Genomic DNA, 21,716 nt, shown 5'->3' with positions numbered 1-21,716 from the left:
CTCCCTTGATCCTGTCTCTCCCTACTCACACCATTAACTCTCCTTGATGCAATCCATTAGACAAGGAAATCTTCCGTCGCCTGTGAAGTGCACAATGCATTGCAATTCATCTGCAGTAATTATTGAGTGCTGCGTTTTCCACATTTGATAGATGGCTGAGGGACTCGTGCTCGGCTATAAAGGAAAATTGCATTAAGTACAATTAAAACCTATTTGTGCATTCATTTGCAGACAGAAAGCGAAGGGGAGGAAAGCCAGAAACAAAATGAGCGGATGCTTCTGCTCCACCAGGACTGGGACAGCGGAGTCTGCTACACTGACGGCAGCACCCAGCTGGATGAGCATTCGGGACCCAGTGTGGAAGCAGAAGACCCCGCTGCCCCGAAGGGGTCCGGCCCAGGCCATTTTGCTGTTGACACAATTGAAAGAAGTGGACCAGCTACAGAGGATTTGTTATCCAACGAGGAGTCAAGCGATTCCAGTTTCTGCGGCGTAAACCCAGAGGAGTTCAGGAAGTTTCAAGAAATCCTGGAAGGAAAGTGCAACCAATATCAGTTTTATAAGGCTCTCCATAGAGACCAAAGAGCTTCAGAAGTCCAAGAGGAGGGCTCCGAGCAATGCAGACAGCGTGAGCAATGGCTTGTCAAGCGCCCCTTGAGCCCATCTTCTCCAGAATGCCTCCCACTGGCTGGAGACAGCACCGCAAATACAAAGAAAGAGGTGAACTGCAGAGCTGAACTCTGCCCAAGAGACTCAGTGAATGGAGACGCGAGGAAATCAGGACAAAGACAGATGGAAACAGAAGCCACTTCCCTTCCACCAACAAGCTTTGCCAGTGGCCCCAAAACACTTGCAATTCCACATCATGCTCGCCGTTACATGAGCTACATGAACCTCGTGCAGGAAAAGGTAGCTGTAGAGTGCCTAAGCGACCAACCCAGGTCATCAGCACCTCCAGGGCAATGCAGCAAAGGCACAGAGAGCAACCCAGGAGATGCTGGACGCACGCGGAGGCTGCCAAATGAAAGGAGCAAGCCACTGCTAAAGAAACAGCATAAGAGTCAACTGCTGAAGGACAGAGCCCTGAGGATCACGGAGGAGCGCAGTGGGATGACCACCGATGATGATGCCCTGAGCGAGCTGAAGACTGGGAAGTACTGGAACAAGGCTCAAAGGAGGCAACACCTGCTCCTGTCCAAAGAGCAGAAGCAGAGAAAAGAATTCATGATGCAGAGCCGCATGGAACAGCTGACCGAAGACGGAGCAGGGACCATGTGCAGAAAAGATCTAGGGATTATTGAACTGAGTCAGAAGAAGCTGATGAAGAGGAGGAGTAGGAAAGTCTTGGACAACTGGATCACCATCCAGGAGCTGCTGACCCACGGGACCAAGTCTCTAGACGGGAGAACAACGTATAGCCCTTTGTTGTCAGTCACTACAGTGTAGAGTCCTAAATGACTTTTCTGACTGGACATCAGACAGGGTTCAGGAAAGCGCAGAACAAGTCTGTGATCAGCTCCACATGCTTCACGCACAAACTTCCCCACCACGGAGCCCAAACCACACTGCCTCCTCAGCAGTACACACGCCAACACCAACACCAACAGCATCCTCACTGCACTTTGACTGATAGAAAATAAATCTGTCCTGGGTGTCCATTCTCCTTCCAAGCACACAGGGTCATACCCTCTGCAGTTTATTACCTACTGCTTTTTCCAGTCAAGCCACAGGGGTTTTTCCCCCCCCCCCCCCCACCATTTCCCAGAGATCATATCAAAATGTAAACGCCACAGAAAAGGGCGTTCCAGATACTCAGCCTAAATCTTCCCTGCCTTCATTTGTACCAGAGCAATGGGTTACCCTGAAATCCTCCTCTTCACTATTTATACTCTGTTCTACAGCCAAGTATCGATACTCATGGAACTACAGCTTCAAATTTATCCCCACCGTTAGTTTTCCAGGCTGTAAAGCCTCAGTCACAAGAAGAGAAATGCTGCCAATGCTTTAAAGAAAACTTACCCCCATTTCTCCCTGAGCCTGGTAACAATGCACTCGTGACTTTCCAAAATAAACCCGGGCCCTTGTCTTATAAATAAGGAGCTCTTTAGACTCAGAAGCGCCGCTGCAAATATATGACTGTAGAGTAGGCTTCAATTTCCATCACAAATTTCAGCCAAGTAGTAATGGCCAGTCATTTACTTCAACTCTGTAACCAAAGCAATAGTATTTCCGAGGTTTCAGCTTCCACTTAGTCCACCGGCACAACTCCGCTGCATCAGTGGACCCATTAAGTTGTACATAGGGTATTTTAGTCTGATTACATACTGTGCTTTGCAGAGAACTTATTTACTTGTACATTCAGCTCTTTCTACAATAAAGTATCATCTCTGTTTTCCTAGAGAGATCACAAAGGATGCATGTGGTATGCTTCAAATGTTAATATTATATATTATCAAATGTATATTAATGTCCATTTCCCCTCCTACCCCGTTGGCTTTGTTTCGATTCGAAGTTCTTTGGTGGAAGGATTGCTTCACTCTGTGCTTGCACAGTGCCTACGCCACAGTGAACCCCAGTCCTGGGCAGAGTCCGTGTGAACTATTGTAAAGGCAGATGAAAAATAAAAGGTTTGACAACTCAACTTGATCGACTCTCCTGAAAGTGAAAGATCCATGTTGCTTAAGGCTCTTGAACCCAAAAGCCACCATGATCCAAGATTATGTTGTTGCTTTAATACCTAAAGCAAAATTTATCCAAAAGAAACCAGTCCAACAGCAGTATGAAATACTAATACTAAGCTATCCTTCTGAAGTAAGCAAAATTTAAATGCAACTCATCCCTCTCTGACTTCGTTTTTTCTGCGAGCCTTTAGCAAAAAGAAGACGACCGCACCCACCAAGATACCTGCTGTTACCCCACTTCCAATCCCTACCAGGAACACAAACGAGGCCCTTCTTTGCCAGGAGTCCTGCTGCCATTGTGACAGGAAACTGGTGCCGTTCCCTCCGTTTCCTTCCTTTTTATATTCCGCAAGTTTCTGTTCCAGGGTCAAGGATTTGTAGAAGTTCAGCTCTATTAAGTCAGTAGGGATCACCCGGAGCCCAAAATAGATCCTCTTGACCAGCTTGAACGTCTTCATCAGCTGCACGTCACATCGGTAAGTCCCTGCATCAGATTCCTTGGCAGGGGAAAGTTTGATGACATAACTAGGGGTCTTGATAGACTTGAAAAGCATGTCATTTGTGGTGATAATGCCTCTGGCAAGCCTCCAGGTGTAGATAAAGGCCTGGCTACCAACGCCAATCATCTCAGAAGTCAGGCAGCTAAGCTCAAATGGTTTACCAACACGAACAGTGAAGTGGAGTAATCCACAGATCCAGCTGGTCAGACAGTCTGACCTGCGAAAGGTACAGTGCCTCCTTTCCCCATCAGAACCAATCTCACACATTTCCTCCACCTTGAAGCCTAGCCCACAGGTGACACTGCAGGATGTGGTGCTGACAGAGACTTTAACCATAGCTGACTTGAGCTTCTCTGGGATGGTAACAGTCTCGAGAGAAACTGCCGAAGGCAGGCAGAAAGCAAACGTGAATGTCCCAAGGATGAAGCTGCTTTTTGAGGTCTTCATAGCACAGTAGTCAAGTTTATAGACCACGTCTAAGCCACTGGCTTTGAGTAGTCCAGCAAAGGTAAATCATTCTTTATGAAGGTTCAATCAAGTATTTCTAAAATTTCAGTTGGCTTTGTGATCTAATTCCCCAGGTACAAAAAATCCTCCAAGATCAAAGGCTTGAACTGAAGTATGACACTGCTGAAGAAAATGTCACCTATTAATAGGCAGACTGATGTTCCCCCCATGGGTTCTAATTTCTACGTTATTTGCCCATTTAGAAGAGAATAAACTCTAGCAACAAGCATCCCTTTGACCAAATAAATAAATAAATTCTTAGGGAAAGGGAACAACTTAAAAGGCATTTTAAAAGAACATTTGCTGTAAATAATATTGTTGCTGAATTGCTGTAACCCCAAACCATAAGGCAAGGTCCATAATACAATCTTGAAACTCCAACTGAATGCCAATAAAACTTAAGGAAAATTATACATACCATCTATGCTTGGAGTACTGCCGTGTGTATTGGTACCGTGAAAATTAAAAGCATGCCACGGCTCTCCAAAATCATAAAGATAACCTTTTGATCTCAAGTGTCATCAGAGCATCAGATGTTTAAGGCAAATTGGAGCGTGTCAACGCCATCACTTACGTTTTAGGCTGTCTTCTATCTAAAAGGACACTGGATATTTTGTATATGAAGGAAGGCCGACTCAAGTTTTTGACCTCCCTCCCATGGCTCAGCTGATGTTCTGCGACACTGGTATTCTGCTGTGAAATTATTATGATGTCATAACCCCATGTTTCATTAGGTAGAATGACTGAACACAGAATGTTGCACACATCCAAGAAAGCACCTTAAATGGTGCTGGATGAAAACTCCCGAAGGACTGAAATATATTAAAATCCGGAGCTAAGTAAAGCCAGAGTGCCCTAATCTGAGCCAAGTGTCAGCATTAGGGTAAAACTGATAGGGGGCTCAGGGGGAACGGTCAGATTCACCATGAGCAGATGTGGGCACAAACCATCCTAAATTCAAATCCAAGGAAGTATTTACTTGAGTTGTGAATACGGTCCTCCAGGTTCTGTTCCAGATTCGACTACCGACTCAACATGTGTTCTGCCAACAGTCACAAGTCTTCAAGTTTCAGTTTATGCAACGTGAACGTGGCAAAGCTTAGGTGTTTAGGAAGCGGAGGGGTCCAAAACAATGATTTACAAAGCATTTTGAATGGTCTCCGTGGAAAGGTGCAATAAGAATGCCAAATAGTGCATGTTGTGAGATAGTAACACGGTATTTACTCTTGGTAGAGCAATATGCTGTTGCGACAACAGGGCAGTAAATAAAGGTTATTTCTGGCCAGCAGTTCAGGCGTGGGTTTTACAAAGGGTCAGGACTGCCTGCGATTACATTACAATAACATTTCTATTTTCCATAAGATCATCAAAAAATACCTGCATCTCTCTTACTAACACAGTTTGACTACCAAAACTGAATGCATGTTTAAACAATCCAAATGACCGTTCGCTATTGAATGCTACTTACCGTCTCCATCTCACGGTTTATAGTCAGCAGGCTGTCCGAGTACTTGAACACTCAAACCCATTTTCGTTTCACTTTTTACTTATGACCTATTTCAGTTTCTGCTTCTCCATCCTGGAAGACTTGGACTGCATACAAATGGAGGGGAGCATAAATTTAAAACACCTGTTTGCACTGGGCAGAACAAGGATACCTTTTCTCAGGCTAGGGATTTGTGTTTGTTTCTTAAAACGAGTTCATTATGAAAAAACCCCCACTCGACTGCAAACCCCTTTGGGACAGGAAGTCTCTTGTGTTCGTCCATCACAATGGGGCTTCCGAGTGCTACCACAACATAAACAATAATAGAAAAAGGAAATGCAGAGATTACCCCCAAGCTTAAGAAATAAAACATACCTCTTTATTTACAAACACAGATGCTAACAACGCTGCTATATTTCAGAAATGACTACAAACAAGTCAGCCTCGAGCAATTTTATACAAAACTACAGACACAGAAATAAAAGACGGAAGAAAAAAAAAACCATATACACTGTACAACGGGTGGGGGAAGTGGAGTTTTAACAGAAGTGAAGGCTGGCGTCCGTGGTTATACAGGTGCTGTAAAACAGGTTTCAGAGCCTTTGCCTGTGCAGCCTGTGATGGATTCAGAGAGACTGCAGATGGGTAGTTTAGACAAAATAGGTTTGCATGAAAGATATGAGCTGTCCAGAGAGTAGGATGGGCAAGCAAATGAATACAGTGTATGTGAGGATGGAATAAAAAATAATTTCATTGGATGAAGCAGGTTAATGCACTGCCCTTCACTTCAGGAACAAATGCACCAAGATTGGTTTGTTTTCCTAAGCTTCTGATTTAAAGTCTTTCTTCAGTGCCTACGTTTAAAACCCATGCTGCTGCTGGCTGCTTTACTTAAAGTATATTCAACTGCAAACTAATACAGATACCTGCTCTTTTGAAAGTTAAAAGGGAGAGGGGAAGCATGAGGTGAATTCACTAAGATAAATGAGATGAATGAAAGTAGCTACACAGAAAGTCTAAAGTAGTCTGAAAAACGATAGGTAACAAGACTGAAAACTTTATTATAAACCAGTTGCATACATGCTGCTCATCATGATACACACCAGGTGCAAGCTGCTGAGAAGGCAAGGATGGAGAACAAGACTGCGTTCCCATTTCGCCATGACATGCTATCTGCTAAACTTCCGCCAGAATAGGTGCTCTCCTACTCGGGGACTGAAAAAAGATAACTTTCAAGTCAGGTGTATGGAGTCCACCCACTTCTGAGAAAAAAAGGTTGCTTGCTGCAAATACTGATCAACCTTCATTTTTCCTGCCACTTGTATACATCTTAGCAACCTGATGTTTCTCTGCTACAAGAGAAAAGCATGAACTGTGTTGTGAATTAGATAACAACACCCCAGCACACCAGGCTGCCAGCTTTTGTCCTACAAAGTGAGACCATAAGAGGTGATGACACTCCGTATTGCAGTTACAAGTATTAAACATTTTAGACCTTATAAAAACAGCATAAGTGTCAAACAAATTACTACGCTCCCAAACCAAACAAAAGCCAACTCAACTGCAAATTGAGCTCAATTAGCTGTTCATTTATGCATACTCCATTCCTCCATGGGTCTGATCCTTTCATATAAGGAACCTTCAGCTCCATCGAGTTCACTGTGAGTTCAGGGTACTCAGCACACTGAAAGATCAGATGCGCCATTTGTAGGGTATCCTTTACCTTAAGGATCATTAATAGTTTGCAGAAGGATTTTTCCTGCCTACTAGTGTGGTGAAATGCAAATGAGAACAAGTGCCCAATCCACTCGTTAGTTAATTTAGCAATGCTGCTTACATATTAATCGGATGAACGAATATCATTTATTCAATGAACATGGAAGTGTTAAGGAATAAGCCTGGCTGATTTTGGAGACACTCCAGCCAGTTCTCTTTACCCAGAAAAACAGCATCATAAAGATTACACCAGGGGGACAAAAAGGGCTAGTTTTATTGTTCCAAGATGGACTTTTCTGGGCTATTGTTCACGGTGTTGGATACCGAAAATAAAAGCTTGCTTATCTATAGAATACCCAAAGACTTTTCAAATATATGATAGCTTCTACTTCTTTTCCAGTTGCCAGAACAGATCTACAAAAACAAAAGCCAACTCCCTAAGCCAGGGCATCTGATGTGACTTAACAGAAAAAGAACGATCACCGCAGGTAAAGAGAGGAAGTAGCAAAATGCTACCTTTTACATGTCAACCTAAGAGCAGGACACAATTTCTTGGATCTTTTATCTACTCTGGTTTCTACTCCTCCTCCTCCCCGCTTCTCCAATTCTCTCATAAAGAAGGGGCAGCCCTCAGTTCCTATCTATCACTATAACAAGTACCCATTTTTTGCAGAGACTGTCCTGATTTCTGGTATCAAATCCTGACAACCAACCAGTGATGGTGCTGCAATGGGGAGGTGTGTGCATGAAAATATCAGTTTTCCATACAGTTCACAGTATGGTAGCATAGGCAGCACAGAAGATAAAGAATAAAAATACAACAGCTTACTCCTTAAAAGACAGGTAACCAAAATGAAATGGAGCATGGGGCACACTGGCACAGGATACAGGGTTCTGGGGAAAAAAGTGTTCAGTGTTCTTCAGTTCCCAAAGTAAAACATTGGAAAGAAACCGAAAGCAGGTGTGCAGCCTAGAAAAGCAGTGTGGTGGTGACCAATTTGCTTGGGGAAACATTATGCAAGTCAACAAGGAGGCATTCCACTTAGCTTCCTTGTGAATCTTTTGTCCTGAGTCAATAGCGTACACTATTTTGGGGAGAGGGGACTGAAGAGAAGGAATGAAGGCGGTTTCCTCTTCCATAATTCACTTCTTATAAAAGTCACTCCCTGCATCCATGAGCAATCAGGTTCCTGTATTAAAGTCAGTCCATTATCTGACTGAGTACTTTGTCCATATTCCACTTAATGGTGCCAGCAATGGAAAGAACAGAGGAAGGGAAAGCAGAATGTCTTCATAACAGTTCTGAGATTGCACCACCTGCTAAAGAGATCAGAGACAGGTGAAAAATATTTCATCATCAAGACTCAGACACAGGCATTTCCAGAAAGTAGGGGCAACCAAATTAGGTAACATTGCCAAAAAGAAAGGTTAGAACAGAAAAACTGCTAGGTAAGGTGATGCTTTTCAGAAAGGTGACAGATGCCGCTTTGGTGATATCGCTATCTGGCATTTTGGAGTTGTGCTTAAAAGTCTGTAAATGGATATGAAGCAGAGCCCCATGGAAATCTGTTTTCACTTTGCTTGCGTTTGAGCACACTTACCTGGTTTAAGTTTTGGATACTAATGAATTATACAACTCAGAACAACACAACAAAAACCAACAAGTTCCACTTGAATGAAGACTGGTGTGGATTTTTCTATTGTTTCAACCTAGAACTATATAATAGCCCAGGCAATTCAATTTGTTAATGCTGAGACTCATTGCAGTAAGGGCCACTTGAAGAAAAATGCATTTATTTCCAGACCAGGTAGCACAGGGGCAGAGATTTATCGGCAGTGGGCACAAGGACCCACGCATCTGGCCTGTGCAGAGACAAGTTACATTATAGCAAGGCAGCAAACAGGTTCCAGAAGGAGAGCATAGGTTGCATTGCTGTTTTAGTGTCTGACTGGCTACTTCACAAAGCAGCACTGCAAGGATCTAACAGCCCTCAGAAAAGGCAGAGACAGGAATGCTAGTCTTTGCTACGTGCATGCAATGTGTCTGCTCAAGCAGACAAGATTTAACACAGGAAGGTCATCTGAGTTCGTAGGAGACCATGCCTCCCTTCCCCCGGCATAAACTGACAACCTCAAGCCTGCTTGCTTAAGACAAGGCATAAATGCAGGGGAAGCAAGAGAATGGAGGGTAGCTATGTCTGAGCACTGTTCACTACAAGATGATATGGTTTCTACAAGCCTGCAGAGCGTGCTCCCCTCTGGGCAAGGTGTCTCTTGCCATCCTAATCTGGCTCACCACTCTCTTTTCCCATCAGCCACCGTTCCTTGGATCTATTGGATCTTAGGATCCAATACCATGGAGCTAAGAGCAGTTCCTTTGAGTCAATAGGATTGTATGGGGCTGTGCGCTAGCAGATCCTGATAGAAGACAAGTCCCATGCAGAAATACTAATGAACTGTTAACGACCATCAGGTTCCAGAACACTCATGTCGTGCATTAATCTTACCAAAAAAATAAACCTTACTAGTACCAAAAAATATAAACACTTAGAAAGGCTCTGTCCCACAACAACAGTCCTTCAGATTACTAAAGCTGGCAGGGAAACTTAAACAAGTCTATTTTTATTTAATCGGTTATTTCATTAAAAATTAGGAAACTACATTTTCTGATTGTATCTAAAAATAAGCCGCCTCTGCTCCCCACTACATGCCACACAAGTATGCACATCCCAGCAGCAGCAGCAGCAACAGGCTAAACCCCATGGACTTATGCATGTATGTCAGACTGCACCTAGCTAGCCTCACCTAGCTTTAAAAGTCTATGAATCTAAAATGAGGTGCAAAAACCAACAAAGTAGGAGCCCATTTAAAATGCTGCTGCTCTCAAATCACTGAAGGGGGCACCTCTTTTAAAAGGTGCTGGAGAAAAGCCAGAAGTAATGCTGCTTGCAAACTGCAAGAAGGGTATAAACTGTGATCTGTCTGCAAAAAAAAGACTCAGACGAGTCAGCAAAAAAATGCGTATAAGAAAACGACACTTCTAGGATTGTGCGAAAATAACATCTGCCAAAAAATGCAAGCAAAAAAAAAAACAAACCTGCTACTAGTGCAATTTGGCTGCAGGTAGCCGGATTTCACGCTGTGGTGTAACCAAAGGGTAAGCGCTTGCAGTACGTTTTTTAAAAGCAATGAATCACTTCAGTTTGTTTTGCAAACAGTAGTGAAGTTTCCAGTGGGCAATCATTTTCTATTATGACCATGTGAATTGAGGCATATTCGTTAGCAGTGTGATAAAAGAAAGTGATCAACAGGATGCAGAAAGCAGTAACTGTTGTATTAATTTGGTCTTGAAACTGAATCCCATCCCTCCAGAATGACATGTGGGTGTAATTGGGATGTACAATGGAAGCCTGCTGGAGTAGTTAAGAATCTCTGGACACCAGGTATTACTTACCACCACATTTTTGCTTTAAGAGAAGGAATGCCTGGTTCTTAATTACCTGAACAATCAAAAGAGAGTTTTGGAGAAACTATCCTTGCTTTAGTAAGTTTAACATTTGAAGCCATTCAACACCACCCACACTGCATAGCACCAAGCTTGTTTTTGGCTTGTTTAACTTCAGGCAGGAACGTGCAACATATCAAACAGCTAATAGGCAGTAATAAAAATGGTCTAGATTTTTGCCCTGCAAGAATGACAATTTTTCTTTTATCACATCCCCTCGATATGCAGAGGAAAAGCACTTATCAACACTAATACAAGCAACATAACAGGAGCAGAGCAGGAAGGACAATGAGCAAGGTAGGTAACGTAGGACCAGCAGCTGGGGAAGGAAGGGGTGGGGAAAATTAAATCTGGACAGTATAAAATCCACATCAGCAGCTGCCGGGTTCAAGGAAATGCAAAATTTTTGAACACGAATAACACCGTGTCTGAGGGTCTGGGCATCATGCCTTTTACAAACAGTTAGAAAATGAGGATCACATGACTGAACAACTCATGCTTTCCTATACCACACCTGACGGAGCCTTTCCAAACAGGCAAGCAAAGGAAAAGCAGTTTTCCAATGAGATGACAGGTGTGTGAAACATGGGCCTTTCTTTAGGTCAACTGATTTCATCTGAAAAGGACATTGCCATGTAGCTTAGACCCCAAACACAGGCTTGTATCCATGCACAGCAGTCAAAATGACCAGAAAGAGACAAGGGTCAGCAAATCCCACCCTCATTTACCACAGCTCCACTCCACTAAATTTAATGAAGTTGCCGCACAGTTGGAAGACAAAAATCTAGCCCTTGTATTTTCTCAGTATCCATTTATTAATCAAATTACTGAATGGAGCTCCCATTCCCCTGCCAGATTATGGTGGTGCACATCTCCCCATGGGAGGATTGGTTCTTTAAGTGAAATGAAGCTTTTATCTAGTGGAAAGTTACAGGTACAATATTCAGCAGAAACCATTCAAACAGGCATAATGCTCTAATCCAGTAAAGAAAAGATGAGCTTTACTTAACTGCTCATTTAGAAGAAGCCCAGAAAAGGGAAAGTAAACATTTTCATTAAGGAAAGTTACTGACAAATCTTAATCCTTCAACAACAGCAACTTTTTTTTTTTTGGAAATCCACTGAATACTTCTAAAATTCCTCCATGCAGAATCTGTATGGGCATGGTGAATGGGAAGTCTTGTAAGGTGAGCAATGTTACACAAGAGGGAGTTATTTAAAGAAAAAAAAAAACAAAACCCCAAAATAATCCCCAAGACATACAATACAACAGGAAAATCAATGGAATCTATAAAATGCAGGCGTTTCTGCACTGAATACGGAAATTCAGCAATGCAAAGCAGCCACTGCTAACAGCTACATTATAGGGCAGCTTTTCCCTTCTCAACAATTTGCTTGCACAAATTTTAGAGTCTTTGGCACGTTAACTACTACCAATGATGGCACAGAGCTATAGTGCAAGCTTCAAAATCCTCCACTATTTCCATTCTTTCCTGTCAGCCTTTCCAAGAGACAGCCTCTGTGACCAGCAAACAATGTTATTATGAACTCCAGAGCTGACACAAGCTACTGAAAAGAATCACAGCACCACCATTATTTTTGCTTTTTTTGGAATACTGTATAATTGATATTAAGAAAAGACCTGCGTTCTTCATTTGCAACAAGCTGCATGCATTAATTTTGCGTTTCCTTTTCATTCTGTGCTGAATATAAAATCAGTTACATTTGAAGAAAAGGACAATTTTGCCTCTCCTTGACAGCAGCTAAACACTTAGTGAGCAAATGCCATTTGGGAAGATAAAGTGCTAAGACTATCAAATCAGGGTCTGAACAAAGCAAGGCCACCAAGCAAGCCAACAACGCTCACCCTGGGTCCTTACCTGTCAAAGGCTGTCCCAGCTCCGCCTGCACTTTACCCTTCGCTGCTCCTTCCAGAGGTAAAGAACCTCTGTCCCCTTTGTAGAGTTTCGGTTTAAATGGAGAATCTTTCTCTTTACCTTTTGATCCTTTAGGCCTGCCTGCTTGCTTCTTCTTGGATTTACCATCTCCCTTCACGCCAAGCAGCGGATGGACTTCTACAGAGAGAGACAGAGGTGTTTGGAATATTCATGTCAGCATAACTGCAGCCACTGGAATGGTAAACTGAAAAGTCACTTCTCCCTCAGCCTTCACTGCTCCTCCTCACGTTTTCAGTATCGCAGGAAAGGATGTATATGTAAAAAGGAAACATTTGAAAACCCTATAAAAGTGACTGATTAATGTAATTTTCTAGAAGTGAGACAATATCCACCCCCATCATTCTGTCCATCTGGACCCTGAGGTGAAGATAAATGAAGATCAGCATTATGGCAATGGCGGCTGCAGACTCAGTGGCACAGTCTCTAACACAGATCAGTATTAATGCAGCTGGAGAGAAGCATTCTCACGTGCTGCAGTCAGTGTTTGCCCACAAAGAAATAATTTTGCTTTAGCAAAATGTGATCCTTTGAGGCAAAAAAATGTAGCAGCACAAAACCAAAAAGAATTTATTTCACTACTCCTGGTTCCAGTCACAAAACTCCAATATAATCTGACTTGATCTTTTTTTGATCTGTTGCCATATAATATGGCATTTCCACTGATGTAAGCCAAGGCTCTAATGTCATTTTGGCATTTTTGCAGGACAGAGCAGCATAAGCAGAGGTGAGCTTCTTAATGACAAGGCCGTTCTAATTGTGCCTACCTAGTTGTTGTGGGTTAAGTGTTGGATGAAGTACAAAGAGCACAAGAATCAATTGTTTTAGAATGACTCTGCTTCTTTCTCAAAAAAAATGTTACAACAAACTTGATATGGGTGTGCAGTGACAATACTTACTATAAAGAAAATAACACTTCTTGACTATTAACCAAGAGGAGGATTGGAGAGTGACTATTTAACTCCTGGTCCTCACACTGGTGGGAGCTGGAAAGACTGCAAAAGTGAAACCCACAGAGCAGAACGGGCCTTAAAATGACAGCCGATGCCACTCACCATCATTGGGTACTCCTTGTAGTTCGATGTTGGTCGTTTTAGGTTTCTTCTTTGGTGGCTGCGGTCCATCAGATGAAGACTGTCTCTTTTTCTCTGAGCCTATTCCCTCATCTGTTAGAGAGGTCTGAACAGCATCAGGTGGGGGCCCATAAGGGTTTTCCTCTGGGTCTTCCACTTCAGGAGCAATGGGTAAGTACAGCAGAGCCTTGGAGTCCTCCAGTTCTTCATCGCTGTAACAGACAAAAAATTGTTTGAACCATGCACCTTTAATACCCTTCCTCTCCACATCCATAAAGGAAGAGCCGTCTCTGTAGAAAGCAGCCACAGACCTGCATTTCAGAATACTCTGCAGTCTGAGAGGGCAGGAAAACAAAAATACACATTGCTTGTATGAAAAAATATTTGAAAAGTGGAAATGCAGGGAGAGAAGGCATGCAATCCCTGAGAGACATAACTTGCACACAGCTGTGCTGAACGATTATGCCAGCTTCCCTCATATGGGAACGTACAGGGGACTGCATCTCTCCGATGCCCACGCTGGTACTAGAAAGAACTGTACCGAGACAAAGCCTACTTGCAAGTAGTGTAGCCACTTTTTAATGGATAAACGAAGTAACTCTGGCAACATAAAAGGGGGTAGAGACTGCTAGGTAAAAACAGTACACACTTCCCCTGCAGCAAATAAAAACTAAACCACAGCAGTTTAGCCCTGATTTCCTGAGGGATAAGCTACTACAGCATAGATTTCACTTGCCACAGGGTAAGAACAGCAGTTGATGAGCAGCAAATCCCTTTTACCTGCATTGTCCATTTGTCCAACGCACTTGTGTCACTAGTCTCTGCCTCACAGCAACATTTGTTAGAGCACAGGCAGCACTGCTCTAAGGCAGCTATGCCACTCGTTTCAGAGTATGTCCACCCTGGGGCAGGATGGACATACTCTGAAACTAGCAGATTTAAAAAGGAAGAAATGGAAACAGCCTGGGGGGGGCGAAATCAATATAGTCACCTGCTACAGAAGGCAGCAATGGGATCTACACTGGTTACATCCACCTCCTCGTCCTCTGCAGCATCAGCACCTGCAGAAAGGAAAAGAGAATCATGGACTCAAAGGAAAAAGAGAGAGCTGCTAAGTAAGAGTTAGCTGATACCCAAATGTCCAGCAGGAAAAAAATAACCAAACTAAGAAACTAGATAAAAACCCCAAGGGTGCAGTCTTTTTTTTTTTTTTTTTTTAAATATATCACAATTAAATGATGTACTACTTCCAGAAGTGTCAGAATACAAATACAAGTGTTTTAGAATATGACCTCTAAACGATTTGATACGATTAAAGACAGAATCCCTTTAAACCACGAAGGTGCACATTTCCCACCAGGTTGCTGCCTGTAATGGTTGACAATGGTTTGATCTTCCCTATACTAATAACCAAACCATTCTTTCTACTGGAAGCTTATTACGAGTGCACAGTTTTTCCCACTGCAGACGGATGCTAAAATTATACAGTATTGTGTCAAAAATCCATTTGGTCTGCTTAGTTATGAGCCTTTTTTATTAGGGTTGGGTGACAATAATAGATAAACAATTCAGATTTTCACCACTTCCTATCTAGTGATCTCCCACCTGAGAAAACAAATTGTATGCAACTAAAATAATACAATTAAAAACTAATATTATGCTTGGATATTATAAAACGCCAGACACTCAACAAATCTTAGATATTCTGCAAAGCTTATGCACAGCGTTTGTTAACGATGACAGTTTTACCGTCAGTGTGGAAGCTCCTAGCTTTACTGGTTTAATTATAGCCTTTGACTTCTCTACAAGACTGTTGGCACCACCAAGTGGCTAAGCTGTGCTGCTACTGATTTAAATTCAATAGTTCCACTCCTGGGCATTAGCCTCTCCAAAGCTCGTAGTATGGTTGTTTACTGAAAATGGTTTGTCTGCACATGGGCATGTGATTTTAAATGGGCTAAAAGCCACAAGTGCAAAAGTCATTTTTTCCATGAAATGCTGGATGTCAAATGTAAATCTTAGAAAGGAGAGCTGAAGTGAAATTCATAATTTTGTACACACTCAACTCTCCTGGCTTTCCCATCAATGGCCTGGCTATACCACTTTTATCCTATCCCTTTCATTTCTAATCAAGTATGCAGACTAGGGGTGATTTAATAAAAATGCCACATCTAAATCAGACCCTCTGTTACATATACACTTTGGATAGTACCTGTCTGCTCTGGTTCGCTCTTGTCTTCATCTTCAATATCAAACTCAGACTCCCTCTCTTCATATTCTACATTTTCATCTAGCTCTTTGAAGTCAGGCGCAAAGGCACTCCAGTTTTCCTACATCACACATTTCAGAAAGAATTTACATTGGGTGAACAAAGAAGGAGCTGCACTTAGGCAACTATATAATTATACAGTAGCTGTAGCTCTTCAGCAGAATCCCACAAGCCACATGTACTATCACAAGACCAACCCCTCTGACAGCTGCACTCACATGGCAGTCTAAAAACTGGCCAAGTTAGTTTGTGAAGTAAACATGCTATTCTTAGATTTTGATTACTTTAGATCTTGGAATAGCTTCCCTCATTGATAAGGGCTTCCATAGCCCGAGGGAGGCATGCTGTGCTTCACCACCTTTCTGTACAATTATGTTCTCAGATCCGCTATCACCGAAAAATAAATTCAGAAGGACTCTGTTCCCATAATGTCAGATTTCAGACTCTAACACCTGCATTATTAAGCATGGCATTTAAGCACCATATTAGCCCCTTGCATTCAGTGGGGTCACTCGTGTGCTTAAAACTAGGTATCTAGTTAAAAGATAGTGCTGAATTCTGACTTTATTAAAAAACATATTGAAATAATCACCCTCTGGAACATCCCACGACAAAACACACAATACGGTCTGGTTAGCTGATGTTAACGGGGTACTCTTCTATAGGAAAATGAGTCAGTAAAACACCTACCACTTGGTTCTGAGCCCAAATGGACACAACACCGCTGGAAATAGAAGCAATGATGGGTCGGACAGGATGCCACTAGATTTATTCGGATAGAAGAAAAAAGGAAAAGTTTATTTTTTTGCACCTTATTCTTAAGAACTGAAAGAAAACAAAGCTTAGGAAATGTGCACTTACTGCAACATCTAGCAACAGCTCCCCTCTGGTGCCATGGAGGATTTTTACTAGGTTCCCAATGCTCTTCTCCCAGATGTACAGGGCATGTTGCCGGGCTGATCCTGCCACAATGTACTCCCCATCCCCAGAGAAACAGCACTTCTTCCATGGTGTCCTGTAAGCAAAGGAATTCACAAAGCAAAGCACCTAGTTACCAATGGTACCACGTGGAAGAAACAAGATGGGAATGAGTTATGAAGTCCTCTTGGGTAGCAGCAAACACACAAGTCTGTAACTCAAGGCAGGCCCACCTCTCTCTTTACTGCTCCCTACCTGTTCACTAAATCCTGCAGCTTCTGCATGGGTTCAGGCTCCCCATCTCGCCCACAGGTTAGGATTTCCCGGCCATCGTACACACGGATGATTCGGTCAGCAGTGTTTATTAAAAAGCAGCTGGGGGAGAGAGAACACAGAGAGCTCATGACTTTGAAAAAAAGGATTTCTTTAAATAAACGTCTAAAAAATATTCTAAACAGAACTTAACAAAACCTAAACCTCTGAACTGCTTAGCTCCCACAATCCCCACTCAAGGATGATACCCGAGTGCAAACACTTGGCACAGCTGGACCCCACATAAACAAGCCATTTTTTTTAATTGCATACATCTATGCTAACAAGAAAAAACATGCACAAAAGACATGTATTAATTTGATCTCTTCAAGTTACCCCTGAAGTTATCATTTAAGACAAGCTAACTCTATTAAATCAATACAGTGTTCTGACATGTATTAACCACTGGATTTCCCCCCCTTACATAACAAGAGGCTGTGTATGTTGCTAAGATTCTTCTGAGTTTGTTTCTGTGTTACAATTGCCATGATCCCAAAAACAACTCATTTTGAAGCCACAGCAACATGTACACAGCATGTTCTCAGCATATTCTATCCAAAAGACCACAAATCATAAACCAGAACACAAGCCTTGAAGTGCTGAAGTCCTTCAGCTGTTGAAAAATATCCGTTTTTACAACAGGACCAACAAACCTCTAGTTCTAGCAGGTAAGAAAAGGCTCCGAAAGAGTTTACTTTTAACGATGGTCTCTTCACAGATTAAAAGACACTCTGGTAATTGACCCCATTCTAAAACTGATTTTGAAATATGTCCATTCACCTCAATTCAGTTCACCTGTAAAGGTGGCACTTCTGGGAACAAACCTCCCACTCACCTTCCTTTCCGAGCAAACTCGATTGATTTAATAGCTGTGGTGTTGCTGGTTCCAGTTGTTACTCGGAAAGAAGCAACCAGATCCTGGGTATCCGTTTTTAAAACCAAGATCTGAAAATTAAACAAACAGAAATTAATCAGTTTTCCTTAATGACCATTCCCAATTCAGTACGCACGCCACCCACTCCTAATAAGGCTAGCACGAGGCTACATAATCTAAATCAGCAGTTCTCAGCTTATGTAAACCCAAGGCACTCATGTGGCCCAAGGTCCCCCACCTTGGAAAATGCCAGCTCTTGTTTTGCACTCATTTTTTACTACAGAAAAATAACAGGACATTGATTCTGTTGAAAAGAGCCTAAGACGACCACAACAGGTGAGAATGAATTCCTATTTGAAATCTCTGGGTTTATCTTGGGAATCACGTCTAGGTGTTCACACACATAACAGTGCTAACCTTATGTGGCACCCCCTGGCACACTTGAAAAGATCTCAAGGAGCCCCAGGATGCTGCAGCACCCCAACTGAGAACGAATGATCTCAACAAAGCATGGGACGTAGGGCCAGCGTGGATGTCATGTTTATACCGGAGTAACTAGCTGTTCTACATGATAACAAAGCAGCAGATACAAAGTGCAGATTCCAAAACCAGATAAAATTTGCCCAACCTAGTGGAAAATTATCCCTAGAAGAATCAGGGGTAAAACACCATGAGCATAAATTAAAACAGTTTAGATGTCATCTGTGTGACTATCCTGAGGCAGTTGCTAGTATGGCAGTTGCCGTATGGTCTCCCAGTTCGATTCGGATTTGGAGATTCGGTCGCCGAATTGGGCCGAATCAAATCACGGACTGAAGCTTCGTATAGCCCTAGTAGTTATTTACTACCATCAAACCGGCTAGTGCCTGCTTCTCTGCCACCTAGTGACAAGGCACAGTAAGAGCTGTTTTCTATGCAACCTACCTTGGGACAGCCACACATCTGGCCATTCCAGCTCCACTGGGTTACGTGTTCATCTGCCCATGCCCTCAGGGTAAGTTTCTGGGGGTTTTGTTTCTGTCGCTGATTCTTAAAATCCTTCTTAAAACTCATAACTTATGACTCAGTTTACCCATTAGGATAAAAAGGGACAAGGATTAAGGATTAAATCTGTGTATGTACATTACTCTGCGTTCTTCTGCTAAAGTTGCATGCCTGCAGCCCTTCTTTTCAAATCGTCTGTTTGTATGCTAGGGGAAAAACACACTCCCATAAACCTTGTGAAAAACAACAGCTATTTGAATACTTAGCTCTTCAAAATCACTTTTCCATCCATAGATCCCAGTCAGTTAAAACACTTTACCAGGCTAGGTCAGTGCAGTAACGCTTCAAGAGGTTCTCCTGGGCCTCATTCACACATTAAAACAAAGGGCTTCACTCACAGAAGGGTCAGCCTCCCTAAAAGGGAAATGCGTTAAGGCTAACTCATCCAGCACAACAAGGTCTCACCTTTCCCTTTGCATTGCCGGTGTAAATATATTCCCCTCGCCTATCAAAAGATGCTACCACATTCAAATCGGAATCATCATCCACGGGGAGAACAACGTGTTTGGAGTCTGAAAGCGTTAGCATCACGGGTGCAGATTTCATAGGACATACCAAAACTCTGTTCCTGCAGAGGAAAAAGGGAAGAGGTCGGACTTAGGCAGACAAAGGTTCTTTAGGCAAATCTGATCTCTTTTATTAAACCAACTCAATAGCTGGAAAAGTTCTTCTTAGCAAGCTTTCGGGTTTAAATACCCTTGGTCAGGCTGAGGAAGCACCTGCACTCGGTGTGTGCTCTTCCTGGATGGAATGAATAGTAAAGAAGCCAGAGGCTGGTATGCAAGAGGTAGGAGTTAAGCCTTTTCTTGATTTAGCACTTTCCCAGTAGGAAACATCCTGAAAATCAGGAATTACAATTCTGAAGAGTTAAAAAACAAATCTGCTTATTCCTCCTACCTTTTATTTCTGTCCCCAAAAGCTTGGTTTTATTGCAATTCTGTTATGCAGGGTTCATGCTGCAGCTGAACACCATCCTTTCGTTTTACAGAACCTAATAAGCATGTTTTCTTAGATTATAAAACAACACTGAAGAGAGTATTTGATCAGCCCATTAAAGCTGTGGACGAAAGCATTTTCCACGGAACTTACTGGTCTCGAGGATGGTACTGCACTTTCAGGATGGGCGAAGGGAACCGAAACCTCTGGTCACAGTCTCCGGACAGAACATCCCACTGTGATACAATGTTATCAGTTGAAGCACTCACCAACTTGTGGCCATCTCGGCTCCAGCTAGCGAGGAAAGAGAGAGACTTAGTCACTGAGTTTATGTTTAAACACATACACAAAACCTATGTCACCAAAACCTAGCTGAGATGATCTCTGAGAGCGGACGTGATCTGTGAGAATCATCAGCTACAGCAGCAAATCTGTTAGTCCGCTGGACAGCTGCGTACACCTTCAACAGCCTGAGCATATATATATATATAATGTCTTTGAAACTCACTTATAGGATTAGATCCTATGAAATGCTCGGTTATACCATAACTTATCAGCGCTAGTGCAGTATGTTAAGGTTGCAGGGGTTTGGGTTGTAGCCGTGTTGGTCTAAGGATATAGGCAGACAAGTTTCCTTGGGTGAATCTGATATCTTTTATTAGACCAACCCAAATAGTTGGAGAAAAGTTATTAAGCAAGCTTTCGGGTTCAAAAACCCTTCGTCAGGCTCAGGACGTGTCAGCGGTTGGTGCGTGCTCTTCCTGGACGGAGTAAAAAGTATGTTAAGGTTAATTTATGACTTATAACAGAGAATCCGGCACTACAGTTTCTTACACCCCATTCAAACGCTTGTGTGAAATTCCTTACCATAAAGAGCAGACAGGGTGGATATGAGCACTTATGATTTTTGCTATGCCTCTTGTCAAGAAGTCCCAAATGACGATGCGTCCGTCGTTGCAGCCGACCGCAAGCAGCGTGCCCCACCGATTAAAGGTGCACGTGAGAGCCATGCTAATGCAGTCCAGTGTCCCATCGGCTTCCTGGAAATAAACCAGGACAAAAAAGAGACGGTTCGAAAATAAACTTTTGAATCTATCCCCTTCTAAATGAGGAGGGCTAAGGGTCAGCCGCTCTAAGGACGGGTGATCGGGGTGACAAGGAACATCCCCGCCGGTTTTATCCCCAATAATCAGGAGGAAAGTGGCTTTTAAAAAGGAGTTTTTAAAACCCATTCCATTTTAACAACTTTAATTAGGAAAGCGTGTTTCAATTTCTCCTTTCCCAAGCCGAAACAAAAACAAGAAACGGCGAAATAATATTTAAATTAACGTTCTTTTTTTTTTTTTTTTTTTAAACGAAGGAAATTGGAAAGAACGATCTGGATTCTCGACGGTTGTCCCCGTCCAAAAATCGTCGAATCAACCTGCCGCCGGATTAATTCCGGTTTTTCTCGACGCGCCGAATAAACAAACCATCCTTCGGCCCCGAGGAAACGCTCGTCCGTCTCTCCTCGGCTACACCGGGCTGCTTACAGACAGCACCTGCCCGCGCTCTTGTCGCGCCCTCATTTTGGGGGGCGGATGGGCCAGGGGAACAAGCCCTCCTCGGGGGAAGCGCAGCCCTGTTGCGGTGGCTGTTTTGCACCGGGGGGGGTCGCGGTTTTTATTGCTGAACGCTGTCGAGGGGACGCGAAGACCAACCCGATCCATTCGCAAGGCCCGACACAGGCCGGAAAAGGCATTTACCTCGGGGTAGTTCTGCCCAAACGACTCTGCAACGAAACATAAGGAGCCGTTAGGGACGGAAAACTCTTAGGTGTTCAAGCCTAGAGGTACAGGCCGCGCCCCCCCTCCCACCGAGCGCTGTTCGGCTGTAACGCTCATGTCACTCGGCTTCGTTATAGGGGGGAGCGGAGCGGGGGACTCATTACGACGCTGCAC

General features: G+C 43.0%; 2 protein-coding genes across 3 annotated transcripts; both read right to left on the bottom strand.

Moving 5' to 3' along the window:
* Nucleotides 1-2,833: 2,833 nt before the first annotated feature.
* On the bottom strand, nucleotides 2,834-3,628 carry TMEM81 (transmembrane protein 81). Its single transcript, XM_006024796.1, has one exon. It carries the CDS (start codon nucleotides 3,626-3,628, stop codon nucleotides 2,834-2,836), a length of 795 nt encoding a protein of 264 aa, XP_006024858.1.
* A 1,903-nt stretch (nucleotides 3,629-5,531) lies between these two features.
* On the bottom strand, nucleotides 5,532-21,678 carry RBBP5 (RB binding protein 5, histone lysine methyltransferase complex subunit). 2 transcript variants are annotated; one of them, XM_014520443.2, is made up of 13 exons: nucleotides 21,522-21,678; nucleotides 20,644-20,816; nucleotides 19,930-20,070; nucleotides 19,246-19,408; nucleotides 17,758-17,867; nucleotides 16,866-16,985; nucleotides 16,554-16,707; nucleotides 16,383-16,454; nucleotides 15,636-15,753; nucleotides 14,415-14,484; nucleotides 13,406-13,635; nucleotides 12,276-12,470; nucleotides 5,532-8,207 (listed from the first exon to the last, which is right to left on the bottom strand). In XM_014520443.2, exons 2-13 carry the CDS (start codon nucleotides 20,784-20,786, stop codon nucleotides 8,182-8,184), a joined length of 1,542 nt encoding a protein of 513 aa, XP_014375929.1. In that variant the 5' UTR covers nucleotides 20,787-20,816; nucleotides 21,522-21,678; the 3' UTR covers nucleotides 5,532-8,181. The 2 variants fall into 2 exon arrangements, with proteins under 2 accessions (XP_014375929.1, XP_025061279.1); XM_025205494.1 differs by having other exon boundaries at nucleotides 12,393-12,470.
* Nucleotides 21,679-21,716: the final 38 nt, after the last annotated feature.

This window comes from Alligator sinensis, unplaced genomic scaffold (assembly GCF_000455745.1).
Source record: "Alligator sinensis unplaced genomic scaffold, ASM45574v1 scaffold1322_1, whole genome shotgun sequence".
Lineage (NCBI taxonomy): Eukaryota > Metazoa > Chordata > Crocodylia > Alligatoridae > Alligator > Alligator sinensis.
The sequence above is the reverse complement of the archived record's forward strand: the minus strand, read 5'-3'. Positions and strand labels throughout refer to the sequence as shown.